This window comes from Astyanax mexicanus, chromosome 16 (assembly GCF_023375975.1).
Source record: "Astyanax mexicanus isolate ESR-SI-001 chromosome 16, AstMex3_surface, whole genome shotgun sequence".
NCBI lineage: Eukaryota > Metazoa > Chordata > Actinopteri > Characiformes > Acestrorhamphidae > Astyanax > Astyanax mexicanus.
The window spans coordinates 23,627,068-23,649,344 of record NC_064423.1 but is presented as its reverse complement, the minus strand read 5'-3'; the positions used below and the strand labels follow the sequence as shown (position 1 = coordinate 23,649,344).

The window sequence follows — 22,277 nt, the reverse complement described above, 5'->3', positions numbered from 1 at the left end:
AGCTTTGCTATCTTCTTATATGCCTTTTGGGCATTAATACCTTTATTTTAAGATCTTAAGACTTTAGGATTGCTTACATGAGTTTACATGGTTGCCAGGTCACACTCATTATTACTGATTCGGTGATGATACTCATGTTTCATGACACTTAAATAATTAGTACTTATTTAGTGCTTGCTTTGTTTTGTACATTTTGCATTAAACAAAAACTGAAATCATTTTTAGCACCAGATTTATTGCCAGGTAATCCTAGCTGGTGATACATTGCTGATGCTGTATCAGGTGTCTTCTTGTCTACAGTTCTGCCATAATAAGCAAAATTCTGCTCTGTAGGATAGTACTTTACTTATTTAGAGGTGTTTGCTGGACCAAAGCTGTTAGGATTAAATATTCACTAAAGAATTCATGGTTAAAAGTACTGTTTAACGTTTAGCAAACTATAACTCGGTCATCAATATTCAAGAAATAACAAGAGACTGAAAACTGCCCCTTCCTGTTTTAGGACATGTTGTTGATTAGAGACTACAAAAAAGACATTCAATCTGAAAAGGAATGTTTTTATTAAGTTAGCTGTCTCAATAATACATTTCTCAATGCATTTATTTTACAGTCATATGTTAGTCATCACTATACATGAGATGGAGCCCAGAGATGAAATGGAAAATTCAAGAGATAAAAATAAAGTAAAACAACTAAATTCACAATATTTCAAAACCCAGGTTCAAATGGCCACTCTGTAAACATGGTGCTCCAAATAGGAACACACTGAAACAAGAGAGCTGGAACAAACATTGGCATAAGGAATGTATACTTCAACAGCAGGGCCTGAAATCATAAGTAATGGTTATTTAGGAGGAAGAAGAAGAGTGCTGACTGCACTGAGCAAATAATAATAGCAATAATAATAATTCTGCATAAATGGACGTGGCCATATCCACTCACGGAACTGCAGAACTTCAGGCAACTGGAAAGATAATTCTTTGCACATGCTAGGACTATTAAGGCGCATGTCAGTTTTAAAGATCAGGCACAAAGCAGCAGATAGAAAAGGCATGGCACTGAGAACAAAAAAATATAATAAAATCTTATCTGCAAATAAAAAGCATGCAATTCTTATGCACATTTCTGATGTATAAAAGGTCTAGCTACTGCCAGTCATATCAGTATTTGATAAATATAGTTAAACACCTTTAACTCGTGTCAGTTTTTTTTCTTGAAAATATGTAGCATTTTCAGCAAAAGGTCAAAGAAGGTCTGCTGCACAGTTAATGGGTGCACTTACTGTAGTGTAAGGAATCACTTGGTGAAAAAAAAAACCGTAGTGTTATAATTCAGCAATTCTGCAATTAAAAGTGTTTTCACAGTCCCAATGAAATTTTTTAAAGCTGCCACGGCTTGATTGTGAGCAGTACCTTATTTGCATGATTGTTTTATCAAGTAACATTACTTACATTCTTTCACATATGCACAAGTCATTGTGTAACCGGTTTGGCAACGTAATTTGTAAACAAAAGTACAATGGATTCCTATACGGGATGTTTAGTCCCCTTTCTCTAGACTTGCACAGTTTCACTGTTATGTCATTCATGTGGAGGCATGAAGTTAAGATATCTGCTATACGCAGGGGGACAAATAGAGCACTCTGGCTCCACCTGGAGTCTGGAATGGTTCATCACCATGGTCCACTTTCTGGATAACTGGGCACAGCAGCAGGGTACTGAGGAAGACTTGGGCCAGTCTCAGCGATGGCATTGAAGCCAGCTTCTCTCACAGGGGCACTCTTCCAAGCACCGGTGGTCCATTCCTCTTGGGCACGCTGGAAGCTGCCTCCTCCTCCACGATAAAGCCGGTGAACCTGAAAAGAGAAATCAAAATATGCAACATTTATCACTCTTTTTGATACTTACATTATGCAATGATTCAATTAGGTTTGGGTAAAAATGGCAAAAACATGTAACAGGGTTGGGACAGTAAGTCAAACTGAAGCAGATACAATCAGAATCTCTGAAAAGCTAGTTTTAGAGCCAGAGCCAATTAGAATCCCATATACTACCACACTTTATGTTCAACAGTGTGTGAAACCAACTTAATGTCCACCAGAGTACTTAAAAAAAAAACATTCCTCTAAAAGGTTTTTCATTACAAAGAATACTATACTCTATAAGAGAGTGTATTAGATGGGAGATTTGTTATACAAGAACACACAATTGTTAATGTGGACCTCAGATTGTTTTGTGTAGACACAGGACTGTTTGATGCGACTTTATACAATAAGGGTCAATTTCTGAGACGGAATTACCGTAAGCCTAATTTTGGACTACATAGGCTTTTGGAAAATAGAAAAATAAATTCTGATACTAGAGTTAATCCTTGCATATATTATAAAAGTTACAATAAGTTATCAGATTACATTACATGATTATAGCATTAATTTCTTCATTTATTTAATATGACAGGCAACAGGGAGCTGAGTCTATACCAGTTTGCTGATTTCCCTGCGCTAACATTCTTAGTCTTCAAAAGACAAGTTCAACGTTCTTCTGCATGCTAGTGTTTATACATACAGTGTAAATGCATTACAACATCTGTCTTTGCGAGAAAATTAGGTGGAATAAACAGGGTCCTGTGGTCCTAAAGACCACACTAAAGAAGCATTTTTTTTTACCTAGTTTATGTCTGATGCGTTTTCTTAAAACTAGTAAAAGAATTTGAAAACTGCTGACTCAAAACTGCCAATGTTAACAGTTCTCAGAAAATGGAAAAAAAAGTCCATACACATCTATAATTAACTAACGGCCATAAGTTATATGAAGATCTGGAATATTCCTTTAAGGTGTGTCTTATATAGGCAGTTTAGTATGCTTTGCACTAGACTTACCCTGATAAGAACCAGCCCCATGAACACTGTGTTTACAGTGAACAGCACAGCCGAGAAAAGCATAACCACAGCCGATCCCACGTTAGTGCCGAAAAACATCACTGTTGCTATCCAACCACTAGAGCAAGGCATGAAGGGGTGAGCGAGTGAGAGAGAAAGACAGAGGTAAACTGGGTTAGTCATTACCAGGTCTTGTATCTTTCACCTATTTATCTGCACACCGAATCATGTGATGATGATCAGAATTCAGTCTTCTCTGATGGAACAGCTGAGCTCATTCAGTGATCTGACCATTTAAAATACTGTTTAAAATTGTTGTGAGAACTCAGGTTAAAAACTATTTCTTATAGTTTCCTATAGTTAACTCAAGTGAATATTTTACCATCTTTTCAGTGTCAGTTTATGTGGTGGTTGGATTCTGCTGTTAGCAACAATGCATTACAATATCAAAGCTAGTGGAACTTAAAATGTGATCATTTGAAGTAGAGGCTATTTTTATACACAAAAACAAATCCAGGCATCTTTAAAAGCGCCTCTAAACCTAACAATGTGTAAGGTGCAGCTTTTAACAGCTATACGGCAACACTGATAATCACACCTCCATTTACATGCTTTGATATGACAGCTCAGTTTTCTTTGTTACTGCAATTATATGCAAATACACTAGTAGAAGACAGAAATAAAGGTAGATGGCTAAAGAACAGTCAATATACAAAGGACAAATAGGGCTAGTGATGGATATTTTGCACTACATTTTTGTTTGAGCAATGTCATTAAAGGAAGCATTTGTAAGTAAGAATAAGACAATATCATGTTTTCATATCTTTTACTATTACCAAAGAAGAGTATTTGCTCATACATATAATAATCAGATGCCATATTTTTCCAGCTTTAATCTAAACTATTATTACTACATTTGGACTGGAATACATGTAGGCTTGGTGTTAAGGTATAAAACATTAGGTGTTCTACTCGCTTGATTTATAATAATTCACACATATTCTCTTTACCCTTTCACTTGGGTTCTAGGGTTAAGCATTTGTGCGATAGTGTAGGATAATAGATTATATCTGATTATTAGGGATATTTGGCCACCAACTTTATTAGAATGAAAAGGTAAAAAGCACTTTCAGTGTTTGGATGAATAAATGAAAAGACTGAATAATTTATACCAACTACAATAACCACGCTCCACCCATTCACCAAGAGCACTTTTGTTTGTTTACCAAAAGTCTGGCCCGCCTTTCTCTGTATACATTTTTTTTTAAGTTAAATGTGACTAATGTAGCACTGCTGAGGTACATTTATTATTAGAATTGCACTTCTGAGATAAATGTATGACTAAAATTGCACTGGTTCTTTATCACTTAAATCACCATTCATTTTAGAGACCAGGCCCAGTTTTGAATAAGATCAGATAAATAATTAAGCGGCTCATTTGTTGTTGTTTTTTTTCTTATTGTGATAGAAGTCACATGACTAATGAGGTTAAAATCACCATTGTAACCTACACAGTATGCCACAGCAACAAATAAATCCGTTTTTATTATTTTGTTCAAGAAATTAGGTCAGAACTCGTTATGTTATACATGATTTTTTATAAATGGCTTGAAACAGACCTTTACGTCTTAAGTGCTAACCAAGCACGCTAGCATTCTGTAAATGAGGTCACATGTACACCCATTCACAAACGGGCCTGTAACCACATCCAGGATGTTCAGTATGTGTCAGTATGGGCTTCTTAAGATAAAAGGAAAGACTGTAACATGTGTCACTATGAGCTCTTACAGTATTACAGTGTAGAATAGGGTCCCTGCTTTGAAGAAAAAAAAAATCAACACCATATCCTCACTATTTTTAGATGATACTCACCATGCACCCCAACCTGATATTCCTAAGCTCTGAATGAAAGCGAGAACACACTGAAGGAAGAAAATGAAGAAGAATGCCATGAAGTTAAATGAGCTGTCAGCCCTGTGGAAAGAGATGATCAAATTAAGTCCCTCTTTTGACATCACTAATAAACCTTGTCAACCTTACTTCGTCTAAAAGTGTCTTACCTGAACGCCTTGTAAAGGGGCCTGAACCAGCAGGTATAACTACAGGGGCCGAACATCAAGAGCCACAAAAGTGCAAGGCCAAAATTAACTGCCCCGCCGCCACCAGCCCACCACGCTATGCAAGACACCACGTTGATGCATAGTGTAATAGAGTACACTACAAGTACAGAAATATCAGTCATTAGCCACCATTATTATTGCATTATTATTGCATTATTATTGCTTAACACAAATTCTACTCAGAAAATACTGCTCCAAATACAAAGACTAGTATGTTGTAGTTTTAAGCAGCAAGTTTATAGGGTAAGTGGATTGTGTGTAATCTAAGTTGCTTACAGATCCAAAGGTTGTAAACTCGACGAACAAGCTGGCAATGAGCTGGAGGAATTTCCTCATCAATGTTTTGGTAGAAACATGGCTTAATGCGCAAAATGGCAGGTAGAGGTGGAAAGTTGTTAACTCGCTCTGAAAGCACACAAGCACACACGCACACAGATTTTGCAAGTTGTATTTCCTTTTTTATTAATTTATATTTAAAAAAATATGAATAAGGATTTGTAATAAAGCTTAGCAGGTCACTTACCCGTCATTGTGAGATCTCTGCAATGTGTAAAAAGAAGAAGATTTTATTAATCACAGCAAAATTATACATATGTATACATTCACTTATTTTTTTTTTTAGCTTAAACTATGAGACACAATTAAATGGGTATACAATAAGGTTAATTAACTTATTATGAGACACAATTAGCTCACATCTCTATATTTTTTAGGTGAAAGGCAACATACAATATATAGCTGAGGAAAAAATTAAGAGACCACTTCAGTGTCTGAATCAGTTTAACTGATTTTGCTTTTTTTAGGTACATGTTTGAGTAAAATTAACATTGTTGTTTTATTCAACAAACTACGGACAACATTTCTCCCAAATTCTAAATAAAAATATTGTCATTTAGAGCATTTATTTGCAGACAAAGAGAAATAACAAAAAAGATGCAGAGCTCTCAGACCTCAAATAATGTAAACCAATGTAAAACAAGTATATATTCATAAAGTTTTGAGAGTTAAGAAATCAATATTTTGGTGGAATAACCCTGTGAAAATGTTTATGCAGCACCACTGTATGCAATATTCATGCACACTCTAATCACGTTACTAATCCAGCTCTTATTATTGACAACTTGTCACTGGTGGCCTGGAGGGACTGTATTGATTTAGAGTTACCCTTGCTGCAGAGCATGGAGATGGATTTGTTGCTAATGTACATCCACAGAGCAAGAGAAAGAGAAAGAGGACACACCAGCTATTTACACACACCTAGCCTACATTATAACTGCAGCATTTAACAGCATTTATCACGCTAAACTAAACACCACAATAATAAAGAGTAGGGTACAAACATCAGATACAAACGTTCATTTAAACAATAAAAGGGTGCAGAATGACCCACTTTGTCCTGATTAAAGCATAAACACACTTAGAAATAGTGATGCTACCCTTGAACCTGAAGCTTCGAGGCGTGTGTTGAAAAAACGACACGCATTGGTTCGAATCACTGAGCCGATGCTTGATTCGTTCTACAAAGATCACGTGACCAATGACGTCCGAAGCTTCATTTCGGCACACAACCACGTGACTGCTTCAGGGAAAGATTCAAAAGCGGCAAATCCTGGCGCGCAGTTCGAGGGTTGTTAGCGGAGATACAGATACGGAGACAGAGAGAGAGAGAGAGAGAGAGAGAGAGAGAGAGAGAGAGAGAGAGAGAGAGAGATAGAGAGAGAGAGAGAGAGAGAGAGAGAGAGAGAGAGAGAGAGAGAGAGAGATAGATAGATAGATAGATAGATAGATAGATAGATAGATAGATAGATAGATAGATAGATAGATAAGATAAGATATAGATAGATCATAGATAGATAAGATATAGATAGTAGATAATAAAATATTAGAATGGAACCAGTAAGAAAAAGAGGCCGTTCTGAAGTTTGGGAACACTTTGAACTTTTGCCATCAAATAAGGTAGAAAATTATTATTTAGAAAATATAAACTTTGAAAGAAAACTATGCCTTTTAGACATATGGCATTTTATTAGTTCTGTAAGAGTGTAAAATAATTATATATATATATATATATATATATATATATATATATATATATATATATATATATATATATATATATATATATATATATATATCCTCATAGTTCAATGTGTGTACTGTCATGGCATACATCCAGTAAAAGTGTTGCCTTATGACAACATATTTTGAAATAACCAACTGAACCCCAGCACTGTGGAAAATTTTTTATTCCTAAATAAAAACTAAACTAAATTACACATGTACATAACCACGTCCATTAAATATGTGCCCCCTGCCCCTTACACAAGCACCTTCACCTTTATGAGCATACATTTCTTTCATCAAATTCTTCCATATCCCCCATGCAGCATATCTACATGAGCCTTGCCTATGGAAAAATAGGCAATGGACTAGTGATACATGTAAACATGTTACAAACCCTGCTTGGAAAGATGTGAATAATAGTGAATAATATAATTTTAAAATTTGGTATATTAACAGATTAATAACATGGTGAAGGGAAAAAAGCAACAATGTGAATGCAATTAGAATTACAAGTGTAGTTTCTCCAGTGTGCCTTATCAAGGTACATTCTAAGTGTATTATATATTAATTAAAAATATATTACAGTTATGTCTTTTAATATAATGCATTAAATTATCCAGACATCAAAGTATTCTTCCATTTCCTTTTTTCAGTTTTTATTTAAACCTCAAATGTCATGTAAATGCACTGGAACAGGTTTAAAAACTGTAAAAAGACAAAAAAAAACGCCCCTCGTCCTTTAAATACACAAAGCACTTTCAGGTTTTGCCCACCAGGTGCCGCTGATGTCCACTGTGTTATGAAGCTCCGAGTAATGAACCTTTTTTCGATACAATTAGGAAAAAGGCTTCAGTGCTTCAGAAAGCCTCGGTTTGCCATCACTACTTAGAAATGTTTAAATGGTTTTACAACACACAGAAAGACCAAAAACCACAGAGAACCAAGTTGGATAAGTTGGCCTGTCGGACAGGCTAAAGGTATCGACTGCATTATCAGCATTATCAGCTGCTAAACGAAGCACCGCTCCTCAGACTGCCCATCAGACTTAACCATCACGAAAATATAAATACACCGACAGACACGGTGCTGCAGTATTTAATTAATACAGAATATCACCATTCAATTTTATCTTACCTGAGGGCACGCTAACTTTAGGATGTAGTGCCGTAGCGGTCCCGTGGATAGAGGAAAAAACGCTGTCGATGGCGTCATACTTGTGGGAAATGTAGTTCTTCTGCTAGTTCAAGCTGCACCGTGGTCATTAAAGTCGTGGCGGTAAAGAACTACAAATCCCAAAACTAAGAAAACGAAGGGTGTGTTACCAGTGCTTGTGACCACAAGAGAGGCAACTTGGGAGATATGGATGTCGAGCTCTTGGAACAGTTAGTGTAAGCAGGTTTTCGCCGCGTTTAGTCTGGTTCTTGTTCAGTAAACTTAACTAAACCCGTTCAACGCGTTAGATACCTTTCTGCGTGTTCACCGTAGAGAGAAATTTAGTGTAAGAGTGAAGAGATTGCTGGGCATGTTGCAGCCTGTAAACTGTTTACATGGAAAGCTGAATGTGGTGCAATTCCAGCATATGTTTCCTTTTCCATTCCTGCAGTGTTTCCTGCTACCACTTTCCATTCTACAAGCCTTGATGACCCTCTTGTACAAAACCTATTAAAACATTAAAAAAACCTAACTTAATTAAGAACTTAATTTGTGATCAAAACCTTGATCTGTAATTGACATGAATTAAGTTATTAATACTAATTTCAAATTATAATGTATTTATCAGTAAAAAAAAGTATTTGTCAATACACAGGTTAAATAACTCTCAATCATAAATTCTCAATCATTTTCTCCTCACCCATTATTAAAAAAAATCCCCTGCCTGATACCTCTCAATATTCATCTCATACTTCATTTTGCCAACAAATGCATATAGTAAAGCATATTTACAGTCAGTTCTGAGGGTGAGCTGAAAATATGAAACTGAAGAAGCCATGGCCTGAAGGATAGAGAAGCAGTCTTGTGATTACAAATAATGAAGTGCATCTTAAAAAGGGTAAACCCAATAAAATGTACAATACCAGCAATCCCTTTAGCACTCAGGAGTGAAAAGCATCTGAGCTCTTGCACCTTGCTGGACTTCACAAGGCCTCAAAGGACTGCAGCTAATGGATGTTAGGTGTGAGTTCAGGGTGACGCCATCTCACAGAATTCCAGGACTGGGAAACTGAGCCTCAGTGTTAATTTAAGCTCCAATTTAGAAAAATTAAATTCTAGAAACTGAAGTTCTAGGTGTTTGAAAATAGTAAAAGAAGTAGTGAGTAGTAAGAATCCAGGAAAAAGCACTTTGCAACCAAAGAAAAATAACATACATCTAGCGAAAATTAATATGAACACAGCCAAAAGTAATATGCACAATTAAAAAGCAGTAAGCAGAGGAAAAATATGTATACAGAAAAACAAAAATGTGCACTTTATTGTACGCATAGGAAGAAAGTGGAATAAACACTTTACACAAAATTAACAAATAATCATAAAAAGTTGTAAACAGTTTAAAAAAAAAAAAAAATAGTACGCATAAGTATGGCTGCTGTCTTCTATTAATAAATGTACATAATTATTGAAAGTCGCTTTGGACAAAAGTGTCTGCCAAATGTAATGTAATCTAATGTTAAAGTATGCATTTAGAAAATACACTATGTACACTTTAATGCAGTTTACATCCAGAGAAATGTAACATGCATTTAGAAATAGTAATAGGCACACATGATAATCCATTATTAACCATTAGACTATTTGTATTAGTAAACCTATTAGACTAATAGTATTAACTATTTAAAAAAAAATGTCTACACAGTTAAAAAGTATTTCAATAAAGGTGTCAACCATATACAGTCACTGGTGTCACAGTAAAAAATATATACTAATTTGTAAAATTAAATTTTCAGACTTAACTTCGAATATGAATTTGAAATCAGTTCACATCTATGAAGAGTTTTGACTGTTACTGTGGGAAACGCTGTCCCAGAGGGAGGGAAAGTGCTCTGTCAGGAAGAGCCAATCGCTGAGTTTTATGTCCGCGGTGACGAATCGCCTCAGCGACCAATCAGAGGCGGCGAGAGGAGCTCGCGGAGAGCTCCCGCCAATTCTGAGTAAAGCGCGAGGGAACAGCGGGGAAACGGGCAGAAGGGGGAAAGCAAAGCCCGGGCGGAGAGAAGAGCACAGCGGCGCTACAGTAACGTATTCCGCCCCGCTCTCTGTTACAGAGTTAATGAGACCCGGGACCGTTTATTCTGAAGTTAAATAACCTTCTTTAGGACTCTGTCGCTGCTTCGCGAGGCTGTGTGAGCTACCAGAGCCGGGGCTAAGTTGAGGAGACGGATGGTGGTGGTGATGCTTGCGGCCGAAGACCCTTCCGCGGATGGGCCTTTGGCCTCTACGCCACGCAGAGGTGCGAGTCTGGGGTGTCGTTTCGGGTGTCTTTATTTATTTCTGTGTTTTAGTTTCCCAAAGGCTTGTTTAAACTGGTTTAAAGTCTTATTTTCTGCCAACCGTAAGATTTCACCTGTCTGGCCAAGTTAGCAAACCAGCTAGCGTTAGCTAACCTAGCTTATAGATATAGTTTGTAGTTGGGCAGTTAGCCAGTATAGCTAATTTAAGCTAACTACTAACTAGCTAAGTTTGTTGTGAAGTGTTTGGACATGTCGACTATCAGACTTTACTCACCTTCGTATATTGCCATATAAAAAAAACGACTTAAGGGCTGACTTTCTTTTTAACATTTTACACAAATCGAATGCTAATGTCATTTAGCCGACTTAATTAATTTGAAAGCTAAGCTAACTTAGGTAGCGCTTATTTTTGTTTTCGTGCGGTTTTCATATTGTCCATTTTGGTTCTTAGGAGATGTAACTAGCTTAGGTAGCTAACTATACATGTAATTGTGACTTATGTAAGTTAAATGTAACATTAGTTATTTTAGCTAGGCTAAACCAGTCAGGACACAGGGAAAGTAATGTAAGTTAGCTGTAACGTCTGCTCTCTTCTGAGTTCAGGGGCGCCAGCTAGCAGAAGCAGTGGCTGCTCTCAGTAGTAAAGTGCACAGCCGGGCCTGCTGCATAATGGATTCAGTGAATGGCGGGAGAGGAAAAAAGCAAACATTTAGTCAGACGTTAGTAGTTACTAAGCTCAGTCTGCCTGTTCGTCTTGGAAACATTAAAACCGTTCAGTCTCAGTAAGGGCTGTAGGAGGTTCAGTAACTTACTTGAATAGTTTGTTCATTCTGGTCAAGGCATGTTTCCTCAAAGGACCCTCACAAATTGTCTGAACTCTTAAAATGTGTTTATTAACGTGAAAACTGATGTGAAACTGACATATTGTTGCTTTGTACTACGGATGTCATTGTTGTTAACGGTTTAAAAAGAAGTAAATCAAAACTAAGTTCCATTTTCCAGGTTTGTAGATGTTGCTAGCTATATATCTAACTAGGTTAAATGTATTTGAAATAAACGGCATCATTCAGAACTGAAGCTCGAGGCAATAATACAAATCTGGTAATTCAAAATGTCTTTTTTAATGCAGGTATGGACTGTGTGGACAAAGCAAGTGCTGCCACCAAGAAGCTTGTGCAAGGTAACTGGCTAGTTCTGTATGTTACTGGAGAATTCAACTGTTAGCTATGTGTACTGAAAGAGACTTGATCTTAAGTAATATATATATATATATATATATATATATATATATATATATATATATATATATATGAAATGATTTAGTTTGTGTAAGAAATTTGGTAATTTGTCTTGGTTTTAATTAAGCTCTAATATGTATTGGCCACTTGTATATGCACAGTGTATTTACATGCATAACATAAGTGTGTATTGACAAGAATCTGGGAACACAATACGTGTTATGATAATGGGGTTACAGTTCAACTTATTGCAGTACTGGTAGCAAGACAATTTCGATTTTTTAAATGTAATTTTATAAAAGAAGTATAAAACACACCATCACATGCATTAAATCAATAGAAAAGTTTATTGAGCGAAAAAAAAGGTGTAATCTGAAGACATCTAACAGGATATGTATTACGATACTGAGGTTACAATTCAGTACATTGCAATATAATTCTCTCAAATTCAAAATCTAATTTTAGAAAAACTCACCAGCCTATGCATGACATTTAATAGTGGAATCTGAACAAATTTTGAGCAGGAAATTTACATCTAATTGAACCAAAGTGCATCAACAAATCTTCGGATGTATACTGGTAAATTAATAATACATAAAAAATAGTATTTTCATACACTCCTTTTTTGTATTGTAACATTCACAAACAGATTTTTGTATACTCTTCGGTCAGCATGTCCCAGTAATTTAAAAATGCTCAAACTTGATTGACATTGAATCAATGTAAAGGCCAAAGCATTAATTTTTTTTTTTTTTTTTTGCCTTTTTCTTTGGCAGCCCGTCTTCCCTTCAAACGACTTAACCCAGAACCCAAGGAGACTAGGGAGAAGAAAAGAACAAGAACTGGACCGGCTGCTCCCCCTACCCATGAATCCAGTGCTTTGGATAGAGAGAATAAAGAAGATGAACCCTCCCTTCCCTTGCAACGTAGACCTGCTTTGGTTAATGGGCGTGGGCCCCTTGATTGTTTCATGAGTAGGAAAAAACGTACTCCAGTTAGCTCTTCTTCATCTCTAATGATTGACTTAACAGAGGAATCAAACTCCACTGATGCTCTTAGAGAACAGCCATCTGCTCCTGTAGATGCCTCTTACCCAGTTACAGGCAATTCTAAATCAAGCATTCAGGATGCCGTGCAGGAACCAATCCCAGAAACTGCTTCTGCTGTCCCCCAGTCACCAGAAGAAGTAGAAGAAGAAGACGACGAAGAAAATATGGAAACAGATGAAGCAGAGGACAGTGTTACTCTCCCTCAAATGGACCTCACTATGGAATCTGAGACTGAGCAAGAGGAGCAGGAGGAGGGTGAAGTGAGCCAAAACGACACTATGCAGTCCCCTGTGTCCGCCAGCTCTGTATCTCTAGAGAGCTCACCAGAACCCAACAAGAGCACACCAGTCACTCCTGCCTCAGTAAGTAAAGGATGATCTTTGAGCCACCCGCATATCTAAAGCTCAAAGTTGATCTTGAGTATTCTCCAAATAAAGGAGGAAAACATTAATTGGAGTTCAGGACTCGCTGCAAATATTTAATTGCTTATAGACAAATGTTAACATTTGATGGGTGCTACTGCCCCATTGGTAATAATGTTAGTCTCAGATATGTCCTGAAGACACACACATTGCTTAAACCAGTAGCTCATAATATTTAAGCAAGACCCTTATGAACATCGAAAGAGACTTAATAAATCTACATAACAGCATTAACACAAAGTTGCAGAAGTTTTTATTTACTTCATTAGAAAGTGCTGCAGTGACTGGAGATATTTATGTCCAGTTATGGAGTGTTGGTTTTCTTGTTTTACACACATGCAAACCATGATGAATACATAATCAAAAATAATTTTCTTGCTTAGGCGCCAAGGACTGATGCTGAGCAGAAAAAAGCGAAAAGACGCTCCCTCAAGGTTTGCCTTAGTAATTTATTGTAGATTGTACCAGATAAATTAAAGTTGCACCCCCCCCCCCCCCCCCCCCCCGATCGTTAGCTGTGGTGCTTTTCTTATAAAAGTGAGTATTCTTTCCTTTTTCCTCAGAGTGCCCAGGAAATGGAAGAGAAGCAACGACAACGGGAGGAGAGAGAGCGTCTGAAAGAGGAGGCTAGAGCTGCCAAAGAAAAGAAGAGGGAGGATGCGCGCAGACTGAAAGAGGAGAAAGAAAAAGAGAAAAAAGAAAAGAGAGAAAAAGATGAAAGGGAGCGACGAGAGAAAAAGGAAAGGGATGATAAAGAGAAGGCAGAGAAACAGCGTGCAAAAGAAGAGCAACGTAAAGTGAAGATAGAGTGAGTGGCCAGACTAATATTTGGAATTTTCATGCTTTTGGGATGGATTGTTGCTTAATGATTTACTCCTTTCTAAGGGCTAAACTTGAAGAGAAAAGAAAGAAGGAGGAGGAAAAACGGTTGAGAGAAGAGAAAGATGTGAGTGGTTGAGGTTTTAGATTTTTGTGTTAGCCAAATTAGCATTAAAGTGGGCTCAACCTGCAGTATTTTTATTAACTTTTTAAATAAATAATTGTATTAAATATAATAAACATGCAAGCTTCATTTCAGTAACTCTGTCCTAATCTCTTTCTAGCAAATCAAAGCTGAAAAGGCTGCAATCACCAGATTCCTACAGAAATCCAAGACTCAGTTAGCACCAAAGGTAACAACAACTAACTGTACATGACTAGTTTATAACACATTTATCTGCACAAATGTTTGCATGTTCTCTAGACATGTTCTCCATTCTGTATTTCAGACACTGGCGTCTGTCTGTGGGAAATTTGCACCTTTTGAGATCAAAGAGCATATGATACTGGCACCACTGACTCGAGTTCAGTGTGATGATTCGGTTCTGGAGGAGCTGGATCAGTACCTGGCTGAACCAGGGGCTGCCCTAAATGGCTTGAAGGATTGGTTGTCCCACAAACCTCGCAAGTCAGGCCCAACCAAAATCGGGCGCACAAACACGATGAGGTCAGAAAATAAGTATATATGAAATGAATTAATTACATTAGCCTCAGTGTTTGTATAGTTTACACAGTTAATTGACACACTTTTCTTCTTATTGAAACAACTATTGTTTTCTCAATAGCGAGTGTCTAGAGGTCACTGATGACGTAAAACCAGATGTTCCTGACCGCAAACGCTATGGCCGCATGAAGCTTCTGCAGTTTCATGAAAACTATCGTCCTGCATACTGGGGAACCTGTAGCAAAAAAAGCAACCACATATCCCCTCGTTGTCCTCTAAGGCAAGATAAGGTAAAACTTTTAACATTTCTGGATTATTAGTAGTTAGTAGTATTTTAAAAAAATATATTTCTTATTGTGTGCTTGGTATATGTTGAATGTATACAAAGGCTTGTTTAATAATTTAGTTGCATTTTAGGACTTATTGGACTATGAGGTGGACAGTGATGATGAATGGGAAGAGGAGGAGCCAGGAGAGTCTCTATCACACAGTGAGGGGGTAAGGTATTTCTTAAATAATCTGTTAAAGTATTTATAAGAAATAGGAGAAATATCTGAATTTTATGTTTTTTTTTTTTTTTTTTTTTTTTTGTTTTTTTTTTTTTTTTACAAGAAGAAGAAAAAGAAAAGTTTATGTTTAAGGTGATTAACAGGACCTTTTCACTGTCAGCGTGTTTTAAGCTTAATGTTTGTCACATGTTTCGGTCATATCTGAGGTGAGACCAAAGAAAATGATCTGTACAATATATAAAAATGTAATTTTGGCTTGCTGTATTTTCGCAGTATAATGCACACTTTAAAAACGTCCCCCAAAAAACATCAGTGTGCCTTAAAATCCAGTGCGCCTTGTGTATGAATTTCACCAGTCAGGTTGTAAGGAGCAGTAAAGCCACTGTTCAGAAGTTTAAGTTTAGCATTAGCTGCTAATTGTGTGAAGCGCTAGCTCTTTAGCTGTCCAGAGGTGAGTAGTATTGGCCTATTGTCTGCTGCTAACCCCTGTTAGCACTGCTGGAGAAGCATTAGCATTACCTGCTAACCACGCTAAGTGCTAGCTCTTTTGCCGTTCAAAGTTGAGTGTTATTGGCTTGTAGTCTGCCGTGTTAGTAGTACCATATGTGTTTACTGTGTTAAAACTAGCTACATGAGACGAACCGCCAGCTAATATCACCCTGTCTTACTGAAACACTCAGGGTTTCTCAGTGGAGTGCTGTTGTCCAGCATTAACTGCTAACCGCAGCTAGCCTTAGTAAAAATCTGCAAATCTAAGATTGCTGTAAATAAAAGGAAGCGCTTTACTCACCCGAATAAAAAGAGAAATCTGTAGATTAACATCAAGCGCTCGTTTGACTTTTCATCACCCAGCTACGAGACCTGCTGACTTAGAAGGGAAACATAGCTACACCTCTGTTCCTTACTTGTCACATTATGCACCTTATAATCCAGTGCACCTTGTGTATGAAAATAGACTAGAAATAGATGTTTACTGATTTATTGCTGTGTATTTTTTGTTTGTGTAATTTGTTGTTTTGAAGAGTCTGCTATGACAAAAAGCTTTTAATTAAGTAACTGGTGTCTAATCTATAATTAAATGAATTTAATATTGACATTTTATACTATATTTTGTATAAAGAGTATCATGAGCTTTATGCTAATAAAGTTTAAGTGTTTGTCTTTTAACCTTACAGTATCCCTATGCTATGCTTCCTTCTTAATCTTTGTTTATAGACTCCAGGCACTGACTAAGGTTGGCCTGTAGCAAAACTTGGAATATCTTGGTTACTAATATGTAGGCCTAATTATTTGTACAACCAAAAGAAGCAATAACTGTTATGCTTTTTTTCAGGATGATGATGATGAAGCAGGAGAGGACGATGACGACGATGATGGGTTCTTTGTCCCACATGGTTATCTTTCAGATGGGGAAGGAGCACTTGAAGATGAGGTATGTGTGTAAAACTCAACACATTAATACAAATTATAATGACTGCAGCCAGTGTGACCAAAGTTAACTTGAGTAATGTATTTCTTTAATTTAAATGTATCAAGACAAAAAATAGAATCAGCAAGATCAATCTGGATCAATTTGCTAAACAGTTTTTAAAAGTTTTTGGCCTAATTTTGCCACTGCCTACCATTCACCTTTTACAGATCATATTACTTCTGTTTTAAGCTCTTTTTTTAAGGACTTTTCACAAATAACTACAAATGAAAAAGCTTACCATAGGACCTGCTATTGTGGCATATGGATTGCATTTCTGTCTGTATAGGAAAAAAAATATGTTTTTTTCACACTTGCTGTTTCTAAAATCAATAAATACTATAATACATGTTTAGTACATTTAAAAATGTTAAATGTAATTCTGCAAATTCATCATAATTTTACTCAAGGTACATATTTACACAGAGGCTAATCTCTTTGCCCAAGAGCTACCGTAACACACAATTTAGCCAGAATGAATCTAGCCTTAATCAGTTTTAGCCTGTTTTGCTTGTTGTGGAGCGAATGATTTCAGATTCATGATGAAAGTAGCTAGGTTAGCACCTTATTACCCAAAAATACAGAATTGCTTTCGTTGATTAACCAGAAACATGGTTGTTCCTGTAATGTGTTGATATAAAACTGAATTCTTCTTATTTTGAGTGTTACCTCTGACTATTAACCTTTTAATACTGACACAAATTGACCAAGTTAATAAATTGTTCTCAGTATGGTAATTTAAGTACCTTAATTACTTTTCTTAATAGGAGGGCGGTGACCTTGAAAAACAGAAGGTGCGTCAGAAACTGAAGGCTCGAGAGTGGGATGAGCTGATGACTAAGAAAAAGCTCAAGGTCCTGGAGGCAGTAGTAAAGGGCTGCATATGGGAGGAGGACGAGCCTTCAGTAGAATTTCTAAAGCCTTTTGCTGTCTGCATGCTGGAGCCTCTGCCCAGAGATGAGCCCAGCACACCGGAAAATGATGCAGTACGCAAACAGAAAAAAGAACAATGTGAGTTTACTCTGCAGTTATTGAAACCTTTATGAGGGTTGTCTGTTGCACATTTCAGAATTGCTTGATTGAGTTGGAAAGAGTTTGTGTGTGTTTCCAATTAAATGTTTTCTTTTAATTAATTTAGTTTTTTTCAATGTACTTTTATTGTTAGCTAGTTTTAATCTACCTTACTCTTCTGTGTTTTCCCCTGTTTCTTGGGTGTGCATGCAGATAGGGGAGTGGCATCACACTAGGGGTAATGAAGTAGACAAAATGTAATGTTATCGTAATATTGATGTAAAACCATTAAACCATTAAAGACTCTAAATTAAGTTTCAAGATGAGATTAGATGGATTTGGAAACAGCCATAATATAATTCTCTGACCAACACGTTGGCCAACAATTCTTCGAGGAGTGTCCTCATCTGCATACAGCACTGTTTGCTTGAGTTTCTCTTTCTCTTCTGAGGAGGAGGCTTTTGTTAACTGTTACTCATTCCACATTGCTTGGCAGCTAAATGCTAGGGGGCTTTGTCACATCTCTAGCCCATGTCTGGCATTAGGCATATTGCCAACTGCTTCATGTTCCCGGGGGTCTGATTATACTCTTCTATAGGGGTGTCACGATTCTCTAAATCCTCGATTCGATTTCATTTTCGATTTGAGGGTCACGATTCGATTCGATTCTCGATTTTCTTGTTTTTTTTCTTGTTATTATTTTATGCCTCATAAAATTTAAATAATATATTTATTATTATTATTATTATTATTATTATTATTATAAATATTATTATTATTATTTATTAAGATATATATGGTAATGCCATCTAGTGACTTTTTTGGTAGCAACAGTGTGCACTATTAAAACAAGCAGTTTATCAGAGCTGTGTGTGGATGGCTGGTGAAACTGCTCATTACATGAAGCTGCAGTTCTTCATCCAACCACTAGCAGCAGCAGCACAAGCTCCGCTCTCTTCACTCAGTCACTACTTCAGTACAGCCCAGCCACGGGCTACAGAGCTCAGCCAGTCCGTTTTTACTGTTTCTGTAAACAAATAAAGGTTTTAACCCCACTAACCGGATAATACAGCTCACTACAGTTCATCTTTCAGCCCAAGCAGCTAACAGCAGCAGGTTAGAACAGCCGACACGGAGGCACTGCTCGGATTACATTATGAACAGGTCAGTTAGCGCGCTGCTAACCTCAGGATGTTTATAACTACGGAGTTTAGTGGACACACCACGGCTGCCAGTTAAGTCTTTTAAAGGCTACTGAAGACTATTAAAGGCTATTAGAGGTCATTGAAAGCATTATTGGGGGGCAGAAATCAGTACAGGCTGGTTAGATAAGTGATGTGGGTATTGTCTTATAAATATTTACACATAACTTATATCTCTCCTGAAAAGCTTTTATTTTAGTCAGAAACACGCTTGTGTTTACTTTATCTGAGAGAAAGATGTTTTTTTAATTCAATGGAAAGCAACAGGTGTAGTCAATTATAAGTTTAAGATTTTTAATCCACCTCACTGTGATCTATAGTCAGTGTTCTCAAGTCACACTGACACACGCATTTCAGCGAGTTCACACGCTCTCACCTGCGCGCACCCACCCCTCCGTTAGATACAGATACAAAACCTGCGCGCCCAACCCCCGCCCCCCCTCCCCCGTTGGACAGATAAAAACAGTGATCACACTCCCGCCGACTGCGCTCATGCAGTGGCTATCTCTATTTAAATGAATAGGATGCGCTGTGTTGGTGCCGCGCCATTTGCGTAGCGCGCTGCGCTATTTGCGTAGCGCGCGCGGGAGGGATCGTCGATCCTCTTTTTGACTTCGATACTCGAGATCGTGACCTCATTTCGATTCGATTTCGATAAAATATCGAGATCGTGACACCCCTACTCTTCTATAGTAATTAGATTATTGTGTATGTGCATTTATGTCTGTGAAACATTCAATGTCTCTGCTGGGTTTCACACTTATCTTTCCCACCTTGTATTTCAGTACTCTCTCTGTTGCTTCCTTTACTGCATGGCAATGTGAACAGCAGTAAAGTGATAATCTCGGAGTTCCAGGAGTTTTGTCGTCAGCAGATGGCATCACCCAGTGGCAGCCCTCAGAATGTTGACAACATTCCCCCTAGGTGAGCCAGAGTTAATTGCTATTTGACTATTGTATACACTAATTGAGACCTTTTACGAAAGAAAAAAAACACCTTAGTACACTTCTGACCTAAATATCATTTATATTGGCAGATTTATTTGTTTTAAGATAACATTGGGTGGGCAGGTTTCAGGACAGGGATTATTCCTGGTATTGGAATCTCAGCGTTTTGAGTAAGATTTTTTTCATTTAAAGGACAATATAATCTAAGACTATGCCAAATCCTTGTCTGCAAAAACGACCCATATCTCTAAATAATTTTATGATTTTACCTGTGCATCGATGCTAAGCACTACATACAGTACAAGGCAGTTTAGAGTCAAAGATTTGACAACAAACAGGCTGTACTAAATAAGACAAATAAGGCAGTAGTGTTAACTTAAAAACGCGGGAGGACTGCAAATTAAAATGCTAGATAATGCTGCTTAGCCATCAGCAGCTGAAACAGGACACAATGGACCATGTCCTAGACATAAACTTCACATGAATTGGAGGAAGTATATACTTATCCTCATCCTTCTAGGAAGCATTGGCACAGTTAGCAACATTGCATCTAATGGAAGTGATTTAATTTTGATATTTCCTTAATCTATATTCAGGATTCACGTAAAGCGTCTCATGAAGGAGAATGCAGTGTATGAAAAGCGCTCAACCTACAGGCGCTGCTGCTGGTACGTGCATGCCGAAGTCTTGGCACGCTTTGGACAGGAGGCTCTGTCTGTGCCTTGCAAATGGTCCTACCTCACCTCTGGAGCCCACGTGACCAGAGACGAGCCTACAGGGCAGTTGCCAGGGTCGCAGAACACTTCTCCTAGTGCACCCCAGTCCTCATCCACTACACCTTCTAACAGAAGGAAGAGTGCCAGTAACCACTCCATCACCAAATACATGAAGAAATGTACTGACCCTGAACAGGTACAACTTATACTGTATAGTTCCTTAATTTTGTGTTAAATTACATGGCAAGTTAAATTAGCTCTGTTTGAGCACAAATCTTGTATATTATTAGTACTGTTATGTATATTATTAGTAATATTATTAGTAATATACTGTTATGTATATTATTAGTACTGTTAATACTAACTTGCTGTAGTGATGCTGGGGAATAGAGGACAACAACTAAGCTACAGTTTGTGTTACGTACTCCGTAGACTGATGCAATGGAAACAGATGGATTTCAAGCTGACACTGAAGATGATGAGGATGAGGACTGTGTTATATTGTGTGAACAGTCTGGTAAGTGTCGATTTTTGAATTACAGATCTCTTAATGAGAACAGAAATGTCTCAGCTAAAAAAAAAAAAAGAAAAGGCCAAATATTGACCATCCTGTGCTCTCCATCACTTTAATCTAGGATCTTCTGAACAAGACTGTCAAACATCCACAACAGAAGCCAAGACCACAGAACCAGTGGACATCAGCGATACTGCTCTGTCCCTCCCCTGCCCTACACCAGCCACCGCCTGAGAACACCTGCTTTGTTCATTGCGTGGTGCGTATGTGAGGCTAAAGAAATCTAGTCTACAATCAGTGGGAACATGATTATAAAGGCCCATACGTTGAGCAGTCATGCCATTGAAATCTTAAATTAAGCATCCGATAATTAATTGTAAAATACTACCAGTGGACAATTTTAAGCTCAAAAAGCTCTTTTGAAGAGGCAGCTGTGGTTGATTCTCTGTCCCATGGATGATGAGTGGTGGTGGACTTACGTACGAACAGACTCTGTAGGCTCTGCTGGTCCTCAGCGGTCCACACATCACAACTTCGTAATACCCGGGCTTCTATTCATAAAGCTTTTCAGAACACAGGTGCTACTCTAGAGTCTTTTGTCAGTAAGGTCATAATAAAGAAGTGGAATCTGATCCTAGAACAGCACTTGTGCTTAATGAAGCTTAATGAGTATGAGTTCAGGTGTAATAGCTGTCTGCTGGACTTGTAGCTCAGTGTCAGCTCAGTGTTTTATTGCATAAAGTATATATATATATGTTTTCTTTTTTTCCAGAATACTTGAACTGGGTTATTTCATTAAAAAAGTGATTGTTAAAAATGTATCGCACTTTTATATGCCTTTACTTATCCACATCTTGTCTCACATGTATGCCTGACAATGTTCGGTTGGATTTACTCTTTTAGTCTCTTGGAGTTTTTGTAAAAAGGAAAAAAATGACCCTGCAAGTGCTGTTTGTTCTCCAAGCTGCTAAACACGGTGTAAATAATATTTCAAACCTCTATAATGTAATGTTGACTAATGGTTTAGAGGTGGAAATGTTAAATGCCCGTCCATAAAGGAAAAAAAAATTCAACATTAAACCGTCTGTCGGCATAATGTTTTCTAAAGATCTAGAACAACTGCATCAGAATTTGCAGTTGTGAACGGTGTCATACTTGTTTAAATAAAGCATTATTTAAAAAAAAAAAAAAAAAAAAGAACAAAACAATC

At 37.3% G+C, this 22,277-nt stretch overlaps 2 protein-coding genes across 2 annotated transcripts; one reads left to right on the top strand and one right to left on the bottom strand.

Annotated features, from left to right (window-relative positions):
• Positions 1-541: 541 nt before the first annotated feature.
• Positions 542-8,288, bottom strand: scamp4 (secretory carrier membrane protein 4). The gene is made up of 7 exons (XM_049465859.1): positions 8,197-8,288; positions 5,522-5,538; positions 5,275-5,403; positions 4,939-5,095; positions 4,751-4,852; positions 2,879-2,996; positions 542-1,855 (listed from the first exon to the last, which is right to left on the bottom strand). The coding sequence occupies exons 2-7, from the start codon at positions 5,526-5,528 to the stop codon at positions 1,673-1,675; spliced, it is 696 nt and encodes a 231-aa protein (XP_049321816.1). The 5' UTR covers positions 5,529-5,538; positions 8,197-8,288; the 3' UTR covers positions 542-1,672.
• A 1,918-nt stretch (positions 8,289-10,206) lies between these two features.
• chaf1a (chromatin assembly factor 1, subunit A (p150)) lies at positions 10,207-22,147 on the top strand. The gene is made up of 16 exons (XM_049465855.1): positions 10,207-10,507; positions 11,638-11,688; positions 12,523-13,157; positions 13,601-13,651; positions 13,781-14,025; positions 14,103-14,163; positions 14,321-14,389; positions 14,486-14,703; positions 14,822-14,990; positions 15,118-15,198; positions 16,543-16,641; positions 17,445-17,688; positions 19,676-19,814; positions 20,434-20,749; positions 20,986-21,070; positions 21,189-22,147. The coding sequence occupies exons 1-16, from the start codon at positions 10,438-10,440 to the stop codon at positions 21,299-21,301; spliced, it is 2,646 nt and encodes an 881-aa protein (XP_049321812.1). The 5' UTR covers positions 10,207-10,437; the 3' UTR covers positions 21,302-22,147.
• Positions 22,148-22,277: the final 130 nt, after the last annotated feature.

Excerpts from the sequence above, each read along its gene's own strand:
- scamp4 (XM_049465859.1), bottom strand. Across the intron at positions 5,096-5,274 it reads AGTTTACAACCTTTGGATCT|TGTACTCTATTACACTATGC; the intron begins GTAAGCAACTTA and ends CTGTACTTGTAG. Across the intron at positions 1,856-2,878 it reads TGGGGCTGGTTCTTATCAGG|GTTCACCGGCTTTATCGTGG; the intron begins GTAAGTCTAGTG and ends TTCTCTTTTCAG.
- chaf1a (XM_049465855.1), top strand. The coding sequence starts at position 10,438 with ATGGTGGTGGTGATGCTTGCGGCCGAAGACCCTTCCGCGGATGGGCCT. Across the intron at positions 14,026-14,102 it reads CAACGTAAAGTGAAGATAGA|GGCTAAACTTGAAGAGAAAA; the intron begins GTGAGTGGCCAG and ends CTCCTTTCTAAG. Across the intron at positions 14,390-14,485 it reads AGACTCAGTTAGCACCAAAG|ACACTGGCGTCTGTCTGTGG; the intron begins GTAACAACAACT and ends TCTGTATTTCAG.